The sequence below is a fragment of the Mus caroli genome, unplaced genomic scaffold (genome assembly GCF_978045245.1).
Source record: "Mus caroli unplaced genomic scaffold, Mus_caroli_1 scaffold_18, whole genome shotgun sequence".
Classification (NCBI taxonomy): Eukaryota; Metazoa; Chordata; class Mammalia; order Rodentia; family Muridae; genus Mus; species Mus caroli.
This window is the reverse complement of record NW_028227273.1, coordinates 54006863-54023585: the sequence shown is the minus strand read 5'-3', so window position 1 is coordinate 54023585 and position 16723 is coordinate 54006863. Positions and strand designations below refer to the sequence as shown.

The following is a 16723-nucleotide window of genomic DNA, read 5'->3' as shown; positions in this document are numbered from 1 at the left end:
TAGGAAAAATAGAAACAAAACATAAGATCCATGTCACTGAAACTGTGAGAAGCACAGAAAAGGATGGCAACACGCAATCAATAAGGAAGGCTGTACAAAATGAGAAATGTGGACTAATATAGTTATAATAGAAACAACAAACCAAGCCCACAAGTTATAGACCAAAAGAGTGAAAAAGAATATCAGTCTCCTCTCACCATCTCTTTCCTGAAAAACAAAAGCAAAGAAATATCTCTAGGAGCAAAGACAAGATAGTAGATTATCGACCCACAAAACAGATGCAGAGAACTGAATCAGAGCTACTCTTTCATGTAATTCTCTTAAATATACTGAAGAACAAGAATCACAACCCATGGGAAATCATGAAATCAATCCACTCTTCAAGGAACAGCAGCCAATAAAGCACAAACACTTCCGGTCTCAATACACCAAATACCTGCCCTCTACACATTTAAAGGAGGAGTCACTGGAACCAGAGAATCCCAGGAACCTAAAGCAGAAGCTGACCTGCAGCAGAAGCTGACCTGAACTGACCATTGAAACAAGTAACTCCTGCTCAGTCCAAGGACTGTGAAAAGTTTTACGGTAAGATAACAGTGCTTACGTGGTTAAGATTACAGAGGCTAGTGAAATATTAGAGACTCTGTCTTTGAAATATACAACTGGGAAATTTAAAGACTACTCAATCTCAAAAAAATGGTCAGAAGAGATGTACTACACAGCAATTCACAACCCAGAACACAAGAAATCTGAAATCTAATGCATTTCCTCATCTGCCCATGATTATAAGTGAGTCTAATTTTGTCTAAACTTTTGGGCCTAAGGTAAATGCTATAGAGAGGAAAATTACTTGTTATTTTCTCTTTCTGTATAAGAATAATGACTGTTACTCTAGAAGGTATGGGCACTAAGTATGAAAATCATAGTGAACAGAAATGTTTTCTAGATCCTGGACAATGATAGTGGCCATGAAGGAGGACAGAAAAAAGTTACAGATCTATGCAGGAATATTTTGACTCAAATTTTAGTTTAAAATTGCAATGAGACCTAGGCAGTTCATTTGTCAGCACATCACAGAGTAAGTGACAGTGCTTGAAAAAATCAAGAGGAAATGGTAATTAAATATGTAAAATGTACTAGATGTATCATGACTCTCTACTGTCATTCAGCCAGTTAAAAATTTGAAGAAACTATATAATTATAAAAATTATTTTGAAGATTATGAATGTTCACATGATGTAGAAAATGAGACTTCTCTCCTTTAGTTTGTAATGCAATCCTATTATATGAGTTCCAGAAGGAAAGTGAGTGGACACCACATTAGATGGTCATTAGAAGCACCGAAAGCAGGCAGGACTTCATAAATTCTCAGACTGGAAACTGTATGCAATGAGCAGAGTTTGTTTAAAATGTAAAGGAAATATGAAAGAGCCCATCTATTAAAAGAAGGTTTGAATGAGCTGAAATATGCAATTCATTAATTGTGTTTGTATTTCTTATTGAAGAAAAAAAGAGAAATTGATTTGACATAACTTGAGACTACTCTTCACAAAATGCCACTTCTAAGGGGTTTGTGCAATTACATCTGTACAATCAACCCTGGCAGCCTGATACTTGTCCAGTATACATCAAAGCTATACAAAGAATAGCAAAATAAAATATGGTACATAGCAAAAGGAAGGAGAAGCTGGATTTTTCCCCCCACATTTGCCATTGAGGGCAGAGGATTAGACCTGGGTAGAATGAAGCTAGGAATTGTCTTATCTTTGCAGGTACACATCAAGGATATCAGTCGACTATTTTGGTTAAATATCCTTCCAGTTAAAACCATGGTTGACACAGTAAAACTATAGAAACTCCTTAGTGCATCACTTTCTTTATTGTGTGAATGAATTTGGCAGCCAGAATTGCTTATATTCTATCAATATGTTGTTTATATCTGTGTCCCCTGCGCTACTTAATTCAACAAAGGGTTATTCTCTGTTTACTTTCAGTCATGACATCTTTACCAGTGATGTTATTTCTCATAATTCTACTGCTGCCATCCATGATCACTGAAGGAAGGGTGAGTGTTACATGGATAATTATCTGAGATATAACTGATTACACTTTAAATTGGTTTAATAAATATAAATTAAAAAATCCTAATGATATGAGTAACAATCTTCTCATTGGGTTTGCAGAGAACTTAAGAAGAATATGAAGATAGAGACTAAGGTTGAGCTCCCTACCTCTGGCTGCTATAGTACCCACTAGTGACATGTAGGAACTGGACACTTAAAGAGGGAGATGTGCTCCAAATATATGCCACTTACCAGCTGTCAAAGATGCATATTAAAGGGCTTGAGTATCTGAGTAAAACATTAAAAGTTGAGTTCAGATATAAAGCTTGAAATTAGACCATGGCGAAATGTGAGACAGGGGCAGAAGACTCCAGCACTGAACAAAGGACCTTATCTCAAATATAGTCTAATATGAGGACCAAGAGCCAAATATCTTTGCTAATCTGTATAGCATGTGAAGTTGGCCTCAATTGGAAGAGATAACTCCTTATTCCTCTGTAGTATGCACATATTTCCCAATCAAGTTTGAGGGCATAGTGTTTGTAATAAACTTTTTTATAATACTTTCAGCTTTTAATCAATGATTGAATAATTATTAATTATTTGGGAATCTCATATCATACACCCATCACACTAACCCCCAGTAAGCCCAAATATGCATTCTCTTATATCTCGGGTATACTAAGTTTCTGGGCTAATATCCACTTATTAGTGAGTACATATCATTTGAGTTCTTTTGTGATTGTGTTACTTCACTCAAGATGATGCCTTCCAGGTCCAACCATTTGCCTAGGAATTTCATAAATTCATTCTTTTTAATAACTGAGTAGTACTCCATTGTGTAAATGTACCACATTTTTTGTATCCAATCCTCTGTTGAGGGGCATCTGGGTTCTTTCCAGCTCTGGCTATTATAAATAAGGCTGCTATGAACATAGTGAAGCATGTGTCCTTCTTAGCGGTTGGGACATCTTCTGGATATATGCCCAGGAGAGGTATTGCTGGATCCTCCGGTAGTACTATGTCCAATTTTCTGAGGAACTGCCAGACTGATTTCCAGAGTGGTTGTACAAGCTTGAAATCCCATTAACAATGGAGGAGTGTTCCTCTTTCTCCAGCTATTCTGACTAGTGTGAGATGGAATCTCAGGGTTGTTTTGATTTGCATTTCTCTGATAATTAAAGATGTTGAACATTTTTTCAGGTGTTTCTCAGCCATTCAGTATTCCTCAGGTGAGAATTCTTTATTTAGCTCTGAGCCCCATTTTTTTAATGGGGTTATTTGATTTTCTGGAGTCTACCATCTTGAGTTCTTTATATATATTGGATATTAGGCCCCTATCTGATTTAAGATAGGTAAAGATCCTTTCCCAATCTGTTGGTGGCCTTTTTGTCTTATTGACGGTGTCTTTAGCCTTGCAGAAGCTTAGCATTTTCATGAGGTCCCATTTGTCAATCCTAGATATGACAGCACAAGCCATTGCTGTTCTATTCAAGAATTTTTCCCCTGTGCCCATATCTTCGAGGCTTTTCCCCACTTTCTCCTCTATAAGTTTCAGTGTCTCTGGTTTTATGTGAAGCTCCTTGATCCACTTAGATTTGACCTTAGTACAAGGAGATAGAAATGGATCTATTCGCATTCTTCTACATGATAACCACCAGTTGTACCAGCACCATTTGTTGAAAATGCTGTCTTTCTTCCACTGGATGGTTTTAGCTCCCTTGTCAAAGATCAAGTGACCGTAGGTGTGTGGGTTCATTTCTAGGTCTTCAATTCTATTCCATTGGTCTTCTTGTCTGTTACTATACCAGTACCATGCAGTTTTTATCACAATTGTTCTGTAGTAAAGCTTTAGGTCAGACATGGTGATTCCACCAGAGATACTTTTATCCTTGAGAAGAGTTTTTGCTATCCTAGGTTTTTTGTTATTCCAGATGAATTTGGAGATTGCTCTTTCTAATTAATTGAAGAATTGAGTTGGAATTTTGATGGGGATTGCATTGAATCTGTAGATTGCTTTTGGCAAGATAGCCATTTTTACAATGTTGATCCTGCCAATCCATATGCATGGGAGATCTTTCCATCTTCTGAGATCTTCTTTAATTTCTTTCTTCAGAGACCTGAAGTTTTTATCATACAGATCTTTCACTTCCTTAGTTAGAGTCATCATATTTTATATGATTTGTGAATATTGAGAAGGGTGTTGTTTCCCTAATTTCTTTCTCAGCCTGTTTATTCTTTGTGTAGAGAAAGGCCATTGACTTGTTTGAGTTAATTTTATATCCAGCTAATTCACCGAGGCTGTTTATCAGGTTTAGGAGTTCTCTGGTGGAATTTTTAGGGTCACTTATATATACTATCATATCCTCTGCAAAAAGTGATTTTTTTCTTTTTTTTTAATAATTTTTTTAATTAGGCATTTTCCTTGTTTACATTTTCAATGCTATCCCAAAAGTCCCCCATACCCACCCTCCCAATCCCCTACCCACCCACTCCACCTTTTTGGCCCTGGGGTTCCCCTGTACTGGGACATATAAAGTTTGCAAGTCCAAAGGGCCTCTCTTTGCAGTGATGGCCGACTAGGCCATCTTTTGATACATATGCAGCTAGAGACAAGAGCTCCGGGGTACTGGTTAGTTCATATTGTTGTTCCACCTATAGGGTTGCAGTTCCCTTTAGCTCTTTAGGTAATTTCTCTAGCTCCTACATTGGGGACCCTGTGATCAATCCAATAGCTGACTGTGATCATCCACTTCTGTTTGCTAGGCCCCGGTATAGTCTCACAAGAGACAGGTATATCTGGGTCCTTTCAGCTTCCTAGTGTATGCAATGGTGTCAGCGTTTGGAAGCTGATTATGGGATGGATCCCTGCATATGGCAATCACTAGATGGTCCATCCTTTCTTCACAGTTCCAAATTTTGTCTCTGTACCTCCTTCCATGGGTGTTTTGTTACCATTTCTAAGAAGGGGCAAAGTGTCCACACTTCAGTCTTCATTCTTCTTGAGTTTCATGTGTTTAGCAAACTGTATCTTATATGTTGGGTATCCTAAGTTTCTGGGCTAATATCCACTTATCGGTGAATACATATTGTGCGAGTTCCTTTGTGATTGTGTTACCTCACTCAGGATGATGCCCTCCAGGTCCATCCATTTGGCTATGAATTTCATAAATTCATTCTTTTTAATAGCGGAGTAGTACTCCATTGTGTAAATGTACCACATTTTCTCTATCCATTCCTCTGTTGAGGGGCATCTGGGTTCTTTCCAGCTTCTGACTATTATAAATAAGGCTGCTATGAACATAGTGAAGTATGTGTCCTTCTTACCGGTTGGGACATCTTCTGGATATATGCCCAGGAGAGGTATTGCGGGATCCTCCGGTAGTACTATGTCCAATTTTCTGAGGAACCGCCAGACTGATTTCCAGAGTTGTTGTACAAGCTTGCAATCCCACCAACAATGGAGGAGTGTTCCTCTTTCTCCACATCCTCGCCAGCATCTGCTGTCACCTGAATTTTAGATCTTAGCCATTCTGACTGGAGAGAAGTGAAATCTGAGGGTTGTTTTGATTTGCATTTCCCTGATGATTAAGAATGTTGAACATTTTTTCAGGTGCTTCTCAGCCATTCGTTATTCCTCAGGTGAGAATTCTTTGTTCAGCTCTGAGCCCCGTTTTTTAATGGGGTTATTTGATTTTCTGGAATCTACCTTCCTGAGTTCTTTATATATATTGGATATTAGTCCCCTATCCGATTTGGGATAGGTAAAGATCCTTTCCCAATCTGTTGGTGGCCTTTTTGTCTTATTGACGGTGTCTTTTGCCTTGCCGAAGCTTTGCAATTTTATGAGGTCCCATTTGTTGATTCTCGATCTTACAGAACAAGCCATTGCTGTTCTATTCAGGAATTTTTCCCCTGTACCCATATCTTCGAGGCTTTTCCCTACTTTCTCCTCTATAAGTTTCAGTGTCTCTGGTTTTATGTGGAGTTCCTTATTCCACTTAGATTTGACCTTAGTACAAGGAGATAGAAATGGATCAATTCACATTTTTCTACATGATAACCGCCAGTTGTGCCAGCACCATTTGTTGAAAATGCTGTCTTTTTTCCACTGGATGGTTTTAGCTCCCTTGTCAAAGATCAAGTGACCATAGGTGTATGGGTTCAACTGTGGGTCTTCAATTTTGTTCCATTGGTGTATCTATCGCTATACCAGTACCATGCAGTTTTTATCACAATTGCTCTGTAGTACAGCTTTAGGTCAGACATGGTGATTCCACCAGAGGTTTTTTTATCCTTGAGAAGAGTTTTTGCTATCCTAGGTTTTTTGTTATTCCAGATGAATTTGCAGATTGCTCTTTCTAATTCAATGAAGAATTGAGTTGGAATTTTTATGGGGATTGCATTGAATCTGTAGATTGCTTTTGGCAAGATAGCCATTTTTACAATGTTGATCCTGCCAACCAATGAGCATGGGAGATCTTTCCATATTCTGTGCTCTTCTTTAATTTCTTTCTTAAGAGACTTGAAGTTCTTATCATCTTTCACTTCCTTAGTTAGAAGTCACGCCAAGGTATTTTATATTGTTTGTGACTATTGAGAAGGGCGTTGTTTCCCTAATTTCTTTCTCAGCCTGTTTATCCTTTGTGTACAGAAAGGCCATTGACTTGCTTGAGTTAATTTTATATCCAGCTACTTCATTGAAGCTGTTTATCAGGCTTAGGAGTTCTCTGGTGGAATTTTTAGGGGCACTTAAATATACTATCATATCATCTGCAAAAAGTGATATTTTGACTTCTTCTTTTCCGATTTGTATCCCCTTGATCTCCTTTTGTTGTCGAATTGCTCTGGCTAGGATTTCAAGTACAATGTTAAATAGGTAGGGAGAAAGTGGACAGCCTTGTCTAGTCCCTGATTTTAGTGGGATTGCTTCCAGCTTCTCACCATTTACATTGATGTTGGCTACTGGTTTGCTGTAGATTGCTTTTATCATGTTTAGGTATGTGCCTTGAATTCCTGATCTTTCCAAGACTTTTGTCATGAATGGGTGTTGGATTTTGTCGAATGCTTTTTCTGCATCTAACAAGATGATCATGTGGTTTTTGTCTTTGAGTTTGTTTATATAATGAATTACGTTGATGGATTTCCGTATATTAAACATTCCCTGCATCCCTGGAATAAAACCTACTTGGTCAGGATGGATGATTGTTTTAATGTGTTCTTGGATTTGGTTAGTGAGAATAGTGGGGTCTTGTGTGGGTCCTTGCGGGTGTCCGGAGACTCTGTGGTCAAGGCACCCCAGTGCTGGAATGGACCGGAAGGGACTTGTGCCCCTGATCAGGCTGGGTTATCTGCTTCCCTAGTTAATGCAGTCTCAGGTCCTGTGAGATTGGATTGGAGCAGACGCTGTGTTCTACTCACCAGAGGTCTTAGGGTCCCATGGGGGAATCCTGTGTAGGTCCTTGCGGGTGTCCGGAGACTCTGCGGGCAAGGCACCCCAGTGCTGGAGTGGACTGGAAGGGACTTGTGTACCTTCTGTTTCTATTTTGTGGAATAGTTTGAGTAGTATTGGAATTAGGTCTTTTCTGAAGGTCTGAGAGAACTCTGCACTAAACCCATCAAGTCCTGGCCCATTTTGGTTGGGAGACTATTAATGACTGTTTCTATTTCTTTAGGGCATGGACTGTTTAGATTGTTAATCTGATCCTTATTTAACTTTGGTACCTGGTATTTGTCTAGAAAATTGTCCATTTCATCCAGGTTTTCCAGTTGTGTTGAATATAGGCCTTTGTAGTAGGATCTGAAGATTTTTTGGATTTCTTCAGACTCTCTTTTTATGTCTCCCTTTTCATTTTTGATTTTGTTAATTAGGATACTGTCCCTCTAGTTAGTCTGGCTATTAGTTTATCTATTTCATTGATTACTCAAAGAACCAGCTCCTGGTTTGGTTGATTCTTTATATAATTCTTTTTGTTTCTGTTTGGTTCATTTCTGCTCTGAGTTTGATTATTTCCTGCCATCTATTCCTCTTGGTAAATTTGCTTCCTTTTTTTCTAGAACTTTATGTTGTGTTATCAAGCTGCTGATGTATGCTGTATCCAGATTCTTTTTGGAGGCACTCAGGGCTATGAGTTTTCCTCTTAGGAATGCTTTCATTGTGTTCCATAAGTTTGGATATGCTGTGGTTTCATTTTCATTAAACTCTAAAAAGTCTTTCATTTCTTTCTTTATTTCTTTTTTGACCAAGTTATCATTGAATAGAGTGGTGTTCAGCTTTTACCTGTATGTGGGCTTTTTATTTTTTAAGTTGTTATTGAAGATCAGCCTTAGTCTGTGGTGATCTGATAGGATGCATGGGATTATTTTAATCTTCTTGTACCTCTTGAGGACTGTTTTTTGACTGATTATATGGTCAATTTTGGAGAATGGATCACAAGATGCTGAGAAGGTATATCCTTTTGTTTTTGAATAAAATGTTCTATAGATATCTGTTAAATCCATTTGTTTCATAAGTTCTGTAGTTTCACTATGTCTCTGTTTAGTTTCTGTTCCCATGATCTGTCCATTGATGAGAGTGGGCTATTGAAGTCTGTGTTGTAACGTGTGCTTTGAGCTTTAATAAAGTTTCTTTAATGAATGTGAATGCCCTTGCATTTGGAGCATAGATGTTCAGAGAACTGTTCAAGATGAACTGAGAGTTCAGTCTTGGTAGATTTTACCTTTGATGAGCATGAAGTGCCCCTCCTTGTCTTTTTTGATAAGTTTAGGTCGAAAGTTGACTTTATTCAATATTAGAATGGCTACTCCAGCTTGTTTCTTGGGACCATTTTTTTGGAAAATTGTTTTCCAGCCTTTTACTCTGAGGTAGTGTCTGTCTTTGTTACTGAAGTGAGTTTCCTGTATGTAGCAAAATGTTGCACCCTGTTTATGTTGCCAGTCTGTTAGTCTATGTCTTTTTATTGGGGTATTGAATTCATTGATGTTAAGAGATATTTAAGGAAAGGTGTTTGTTGCTTCCTGATATATATATATATATATATATATATATATATATATATATATATTTGGTTAGAGATGGAATTATGTTTGTGTGGCTATCTTCTTTTGTGTTTGTTTAAACAAGATTGCTTTCTTGCTTTTTCTAGTTTGTAGGTTCTCTCTTTATGCCAGTTTTCCAGATATTATCCTTTAAAGGGCTGTATTTGAGGAGAGATATTGTGTAAATATAGTTTTGTCATGGAAAAATCTTGTTTTCTCCATCTATGGTAATTGATATTTTCATTGGATATAGTAGCCTGGGCTGGCATTTGTGTTCTCTTAGGGTCTGTAAGACATCTGTCCAGGATCTTCTAGCTTCCATGATCTCTAGTGAGAAGTCTGGTATAATTCTGATAGTTATGCGTTGATATGTTACTTGATCCTTTACCCTTAATGCTTTTAATATTCTTTGTTTTGTCCATTTGGCATTTTGATTATTATGTGACAGGAGGAATTTCTTTTCTTGTCCAGTATATTTAGAATTCTATAGGCTTCTTGTATGTTTATGAGCACTTCTTTCTTTAGGTTAGGGAAGTTTTCTTTTATAATTTTGATGAAAATATTTACTGGCCCTTTAAGTTGGGAATCTTCATTCTCTCTTATACATATTATCCTTAGGTTTGTCTTCTCATGTGTCCTGTATTTCCTGCATGTTTTGGATTAGGAGCTTTTTGCATTTTGAATGTTCTTTGACTATTGTGTCAATGTTTTCTATGGTTTCTTCAGCATCTGAGATTCTCTCTTCTATCTTGTATGCTGTTGTTGACTCCTGATCTTTTTTCTAGTTTTTTAACTCCAGGGTTGTCTTCCTTTGTGATTTCTTTATTGTTTTTATTTTCATTTTTAGATCCTGGATGGTTTTGTTCAATTCCTTCACCTATTTCTTGTGTTTTTCTGTAATTCATTAAGGTATTTTTGTGTTTCCTCTTTAAGGGCTTTTGCCTGTTTACCTGTGTTCTCCTGTATTTCTTTAAGGGAGATATTCATATACTATCATCATCATGAGATGTAATTTTAAATCAGTCTTGCTTTTCAAGTATATTGGGGTATCTAGGGCTTGCTGTGTTGGAAGTGAGTTCTAATGATGCCAAGTCGTCTGTGTTTCTGTTGCTTATGTTTTTGCACTTGTCTCTTACCATCTTGTTATGTGTGATGTTAACTGGTCTTGCTGTCTCTGACTGTGACTTGTCACTCCTTGCCTGTGTGTCAGTACTCCTGGGAGAACAGCTCTCTCAGGGAGGAGTTTGCATATGGAGAGCTGTGGCACATAGTCAGCTCGAGGCACAGATGGAAACCAGAAGGATCCTATCCTCTGCTGTTCCTTGCTTCCTGTGTCCTAAGGGCTCTGTTCAGGTCTCTCCCTCTTGGGCCAGTAATTTGAGCAGAAGTGGTGCTCTCACCTGTGTTCTCAGGTGTGTCAGCAATCCTGGGAAACCAGCTCTCTGCTGGAGGGATTTGCATATGGAGCACTTGGCATAAAGTCAGCTCCAGGGCGCAGATAAAAACTGGAAGCATCCTGTCCCCAGTTCATTTGGCATGTCTACTAAGAGTGAGTCCACAAAGTATAAACAGGCTGAGAAAGAAATTAGGGAAACACCCTTCTCAATAGTCATGAGATCCATGCTGTTCTATGCCATCCTGTGTATCCATCTTGCTGACCCTACTCAGCAATGACAGCATGTAGACCTCAGTCTCTCTGTCACCTGTCATCATATCACATCTCTAAGTCCATCTCTCTCCCTAACTCATTTCCTGCTCTGTACTACTACATTTTCTACCTCTCCATCACATGCTAATTCATTCTAGGGGAACTTGGCAGGCTCCCAGCCTGCCCTTAAGGGGCACATTTATTATATATTATATTATTTATTATATATTATTTATTATATATTATATATATTATATATTATTATCAATACATTTCACAATTTCTGCCCTTCTAACAAAAGCTCCCCTGAAACTCAATCTAAAATACACTTTTCAGAAGAATTTTTACATACAAAACAGGATAGTAATTATAAAATTACTATCTTCTCTCAGAGAACTCATTTTTGAGCTGAATTTTGAAATGAAATTTTAGAATTTGTTTGTGTAGAGGGTATTCTGTGGGTATGACAACCTTGGCTTAGATAAAATGTATATCATATGTATTTTTTTCCACGAACTTGTAAGTTTCCAAAATCTATTTGTTCAAACATACAATAATGGTCTCCATTACTAGAACATAAAGCAGAAGACAGGAGTAGCCATAAAGTAGAAAATAGCCATATCTTACTTGGGTCCTATGAGCACAGACTTAAAAACAAAACAAAATAAAATAAAAACCTTGGATAGGTCTTCTCTTTCTTACAATAAATCTGTGATAAACAAATCCCTCTACTTCAGATTCTGACACAGACTCAAAAAGAATCCACCATATCTGCTGAGCACCAGAAAAATCCCAAGGTTGTCACAGTTGACTCCCAAAGAGAACCAAACATCCAAGAGGCCTTTGAGAGGATGCTCTGTGCCATCGATCAAGAAGAAACTTTGTTTGAAGACCTGACCAATGGTAACCAAAACAAGTCTTGGCTAAATCTCACTAAATACTTGGCTGCACTGAGCAAATGTGGTGCTCAGAAACAACAAGTGGACACAAAAATTTTCAGAATTATGTCCCATAGGCTTCAAGAGACAAGAGATAAGCAGCAACAAGGCAATTATATAAGGCTAGTCTTCTACACTTCAGAATACTTAAACTTACTGACAAGTGTGCTGTCTTCTGAATAAAGTTAAGTAGAAGGCTCCTAGTGTCAGAACTGCTGTGCCTTTTACTAGGCTTTCTTTCAAGTCCTACATCCTATTTAGTTAACCACACAAATACAAGGAAAATGTAGACTGTCAATAAACACAAAACACCAGTATCTACTCCATAAAGTTAAATACTAAAGGTGGCCAGACAGAGCCAAAAAGTGGTCTGAGCAGGCAGCTGGGAATTCACATCTCTTCAGAACTAATAGAATAACCTTTCTATCCTTAAATGTATGTATAATTTTGTTGCAAGATTCAGGCTGAGCAAATGTGAATGGAAATGTTTTATGCTTCCAATTATTTAGCTTTGTAATCATAAAATCTTAAGTATCATGGTTTTTCTCTTTATCTTCTTTTGGATAATTTCATTAAATTATATGATACATGTCGATCACACTTCAATCTCAGACTCTTTTATTTCTGTCTCCTATAAACCACAAACTCTCTTCCCAATAAGTCACTCTCCTGCTTCAAGACATTTGTTTGTTTGTTTGTTTGTTGGAAGTTCATTAAGAGTAACCAGTAACATGGTCATATATATTTAGCAATGCTTGGAGCCAAGGAAGGTCACCAAGTGCTAAGCCACTGAAGATAATGACTTCCACTCTCTCAATAGCTCTCCATTGCCAATGGCTCCTTAGAGATAGCCTTTGTCTTAGACAAACTGCCTTCATCTATGACTGAATGCTGACATGACCAGGCTTGTGCAGTGTATGTTCATGCAAACAGAGGGGTCTAATACTCCATGTGGAAAAGAAGAATAAGGCTGATCTGGTTGTTCCTATACAGTCAAGTCAGTTAAACTCTTACACAGATAAAGGAATACCAAACAACTTTTTCTTGAAGAAACTTTAAATAGAACACCCTTCACATTTATATTTCAAATGGCTGCACCAACAACAACAACAACTTCTCCTGAAGGTGTAGTAGGATAATACTTGCAGCAAGTCTTTGATGTGCACACCTATTAAAGAATTTGAACATCGATATGGAGAGGTGACTCAGAAACCACATGGTGGCTCATAACCATCTGCAATGGGATCTGATGTGTCTGAAGAGAGCTACAGAATAGTCATATAGATAAAATAATAATTCTTTAAAAAAAGAAGTAGAAGTTCTGTGAAATTGTGAGCCAGGCGTGGTGGCGCACACCTTTAATTCAAGCACTTGGGACACAGAGGCAGGCAGATTTCTGAGTTTGAGGCCAGCCTGGTCTACAAAGTGAGTTCCATGACAACCAGGGCTGTACAAAGAAACCCTGTCTCAGAAAGCCAAAAAAAAAGAAAAAGGAAAAAAAAAAAAAAAGAAAAGAAAAAGAAAAAAAATTGTGAAAGTCTCCTCAGAGAATGACTCTCTGATTGATACTTTTTTCACAGGAAGAACTCAAAGCATGTGTAGGATTCATAGATAGAACTGCTTCCCGTGGAGCTTTGGATGGTAAAACCTTGTCATTTGGATTTGTTATTGTCTGTATCTTGTGTCCAGCTCTTAGGCAGTAGTTGGCCATGATGTTTTGATTTTTAAAATTTGACTGAGGTTTTACTAATTGGCAAGCAGAATCTCAGCTACCAAGCATTTATTGTACAGAATAAAACTATGAAACCTGATATAATTGTCTACTTTAAATTGTAACTTCATATGCATTTTTAAAATTCTTAACATAGAAATACACATATTAAGAAAAGAAATTGCCCTTCCGGTCCCCACCAGCACCAGGGTAGCTTGGGCATGCAATCTGCGGACACCCGCAGGCTACCCACAAGACCCTCCACAGGATCTTAAGACCTCTGGTGAGTGGAACACAGTGTCTGCTCCAATCCAATTGTGCAGGACCTGAGACTGCATTAATTAGGGAAGCAGAAAACCCAGCCTGATCAGGGGTACAAGTCGCTTCCTGTCCCCAACAACACTGGGATAGCTAGGGCGTGGAGTCTGCAGACACCTGCAGGCTACCCACAGGACCCTCCACAGAATCTTGAGACCTCTGGTGAGTGGAACACAGCTGCTGGTCCAGTCCAATCGCAAGGGACCTGAGATTGCTTTAATTAGGGAAGCAGAAAACACAGCCTGATCAGGGGCACAAGTCCATTCTGGTCCACTCCAGCACAAGAGTACCTTGGGCATGGAGTCTGTGGACACTCGCAAGGTATATACAGGACCCTCCACGGGATCTTAAGACCTCTGTGAGTGGATCACAACTTCTGCCAGGAGGCAGGTTCGAATAGCAGATATCTGGGAACCTTCCCTGCAGGAGGAGGGCTTACCTGCAGAGAGTACTCTGAACACTGAAACTCAGGAGAGAACTAATCTCCCATGTCTGCAGATAGAGGCTAACATAAACACCTGAGGAACAAGATCTAACCAGAGACAACTACAACAACTAACCCCAGAGAATACCAGATGGCAAAAGGCAAAGGTAAGAAACTTACTAACAGAAACCAATACAACTCACCATCATCAGAACGAAGCACTCCCACCCCACCCAGTCCTGGGCACCCCAACACACTGGAAAAGCTAGACCTGGAATTAAAAGCATATCTCATGATGATGGTAGAAGACATCAAGAAGGACTTAATAACTCACTTAAAGAAAGACAGGAGAACACTGCTAAACAGGTAGAAGACCTTCAAGAGGAAACACAAAAATCCCTTAAAGAGTTGCAGGAAAACACGACCAAACAGGTGATGGAATTGAATAAAACAATCCAAGACCTAAAAAGGGAAGTAGACACAATAAAGAAAACCCAAAGTGAGGCAACGCTGGAGATAGAAACCCTAGGAAAGAAATCTGGAACCATAGATTCGAGCATCAGCAACAGAATACAAGAGATGGAAGAGAGAATTTCAGGTGCAGAAGATTCCATACAGAACATCGCACAACAATCAAAGAAAATACAAAATGCAAAAGATCCTAACTCAAAACATCCAGAAATGCCAGGACACAATTGCCGCAGACCCTCTGGGTCCCTGTGTCTGCATGGAACGGGGTCTCTCGTCGCAGGTGGGCAAAGCGTGGATGAGTGAGTGACAAACAGACACACACAGGAGAGTTCGTGTGTAGAATCTGAATGTAATTTTACAATTCGAGCTTCAGACTTTTTATACAGAAGACAATAAAGAAGTTGGGTGACATACCCCCAAGGTACAAATGAGGTAACCGGATGCTTAATGATTCTTACACAGAACAGAGGAATGAAAACGCAACAGGTCTAACAGGAACCACCTGGGATAAAATTCATTGATAACAGCTGGGATCAATAAGGGCTCCACCTAAGATTCACTAATCTTAGCAGCCAGGGGCAAGGGCTTCGTGCCCTTGCCATAGTTCCTATTTTAGTCTCTTGTATAGTCCACCTTCCCCTTAGACCATTGTAAATACTTGTGTATGGGTGTAACTCTGTTACATTTTTAAGTGTCTATTCTGGTTTCTCCTTTGGTCTGAAACTTCCTTATTCCTAGTGATGGTAAATTCCTGTGTAAGGGAGTGACTTAGCTTTTACAATCTTACTGAATTCTAAGGCCTCGATCTTGGTCAAGGATGCCCTTGGACTTTTGGGACACTGGCGAAAGGGTTTAGCCATTTCGGAATTCTAACTTAGAAGGCACTTATAATAGGAAAATACTGGAAGAGAGCACATGGATCCATACACTAGACTAACGCGGGAATGGAACACGGGAATGAAAAATTACTGTATGGGTAGGGAATGCCAGACTCCAGGAGGAAGGTTTCCTTGAAACCCCTTTGCCTCATGAGTGACCTTTAAGCCTTTTGGCTTGTCCAGTTGACTCGACCGGGGCGTAGCACGGGCGCCAGCTGCCGCAGACCCTCTGGGTCCCTGTGTCTGCATGGAACGGGGTCTCTCGTCGCAGGTGGGCAAAGCGTGGATGAGCAAGTGACAAACAGACACACACAGGAGAGTTCGTGTGTAGAATCTGAATGTAATTTTACAATTCGAGCTTCAGACTTTTTATACAAAAGACAATAAAGAAGTTGGGTGACATACCCCCAAGGTACAAATGAGGTAACCGGATGCTTAATGATTCTTACACAGAACAGAGGAATGAAAACGCAACAGGTCTAACAGGAACCACCTGAGATAAAATTCATTGATAACAGCTGGGATCAATAAGGGCTCCACCTAAGATTCACTAATCTTAGCAGCCAGGGTCAAGGGCTTCGTGCCCTTGCCATAGTTCCTATTTTAGTCTCTTGTATAGTCCACCTTCCCCTTAGACCATTGTAAATACTTGTGTATGAGTGTAACTCTGTTACATTTTTAAGTGTCTATTCTGGTTTCTCCTTTGGTCTGAAACTTCCTTATTCCTAGTGATGGTAAATTCCTGTGTAAGGGAGTGACTTAGCTTTTACAATCTTACTGAATTCTAAGGCCTCGATCTTGGTCAAGGATGCCCTTGGACTTTTGGGACACTGGCGAAAGGGTTTAGCCATTTCGGAATTCTAACTTAGAAGGCACTTATAATAGGAAAATACTGGAAGAGAGCACATGGATCCATACACTAGACTAACGCGGGAATGAAACACGAGAATGAAAAATTACTGTATGGGTAGGGAATGCCAGACTCCAGGAGGAAGGTTTCCTTGAAACCCCTTTGCCTCATGAGTGACCTTTAAGCCTTTTGGCTTGTCCAGTTGACTCGACCGGGGCGTAGCACACAATGAGAAGACCAAACCTAAGGATAATAGGGGTTGATGAGAATGGAGATTTTCAACTTAAAGGGTCAGCAAATATCTTCAACAAAATTATAGAAAAAAACTTCCCAAACCTAAAGAAAGAGATGCCCATGAACATACAAGAAGTCTACAGCACTCCA

At 39.0% G+C, this 16723-nt stretch overlaps 1 protein-coding gene across 1 annotated transcript; it reads left to right on the top strand.

Moving 5' to 3' along the window:
• Nucleotides 1–542: 542 nt before the first annotated feature.
• On the top strand, nt 543–11870 carry LOC147000413 (exocrine gland-secreted peptide 1-like). The gene is made up of 3 exons (XM_085832659.1): nt 543–585; nt 1995–2065; nt 11487–11870. The coding sequence occupies exons 2-3, from the start codon at nt 1997–1999 to the stop codon at nt 11868–11870; spliced, it is 453 nt and encodes a 150-aa protein (XP_085688785.1). The 5' UTR covers nt 543–585; nt 1995–1996.
• The last annotated feature ends 4853 nt before the right edge of the window (nt 11871–16723 follow it).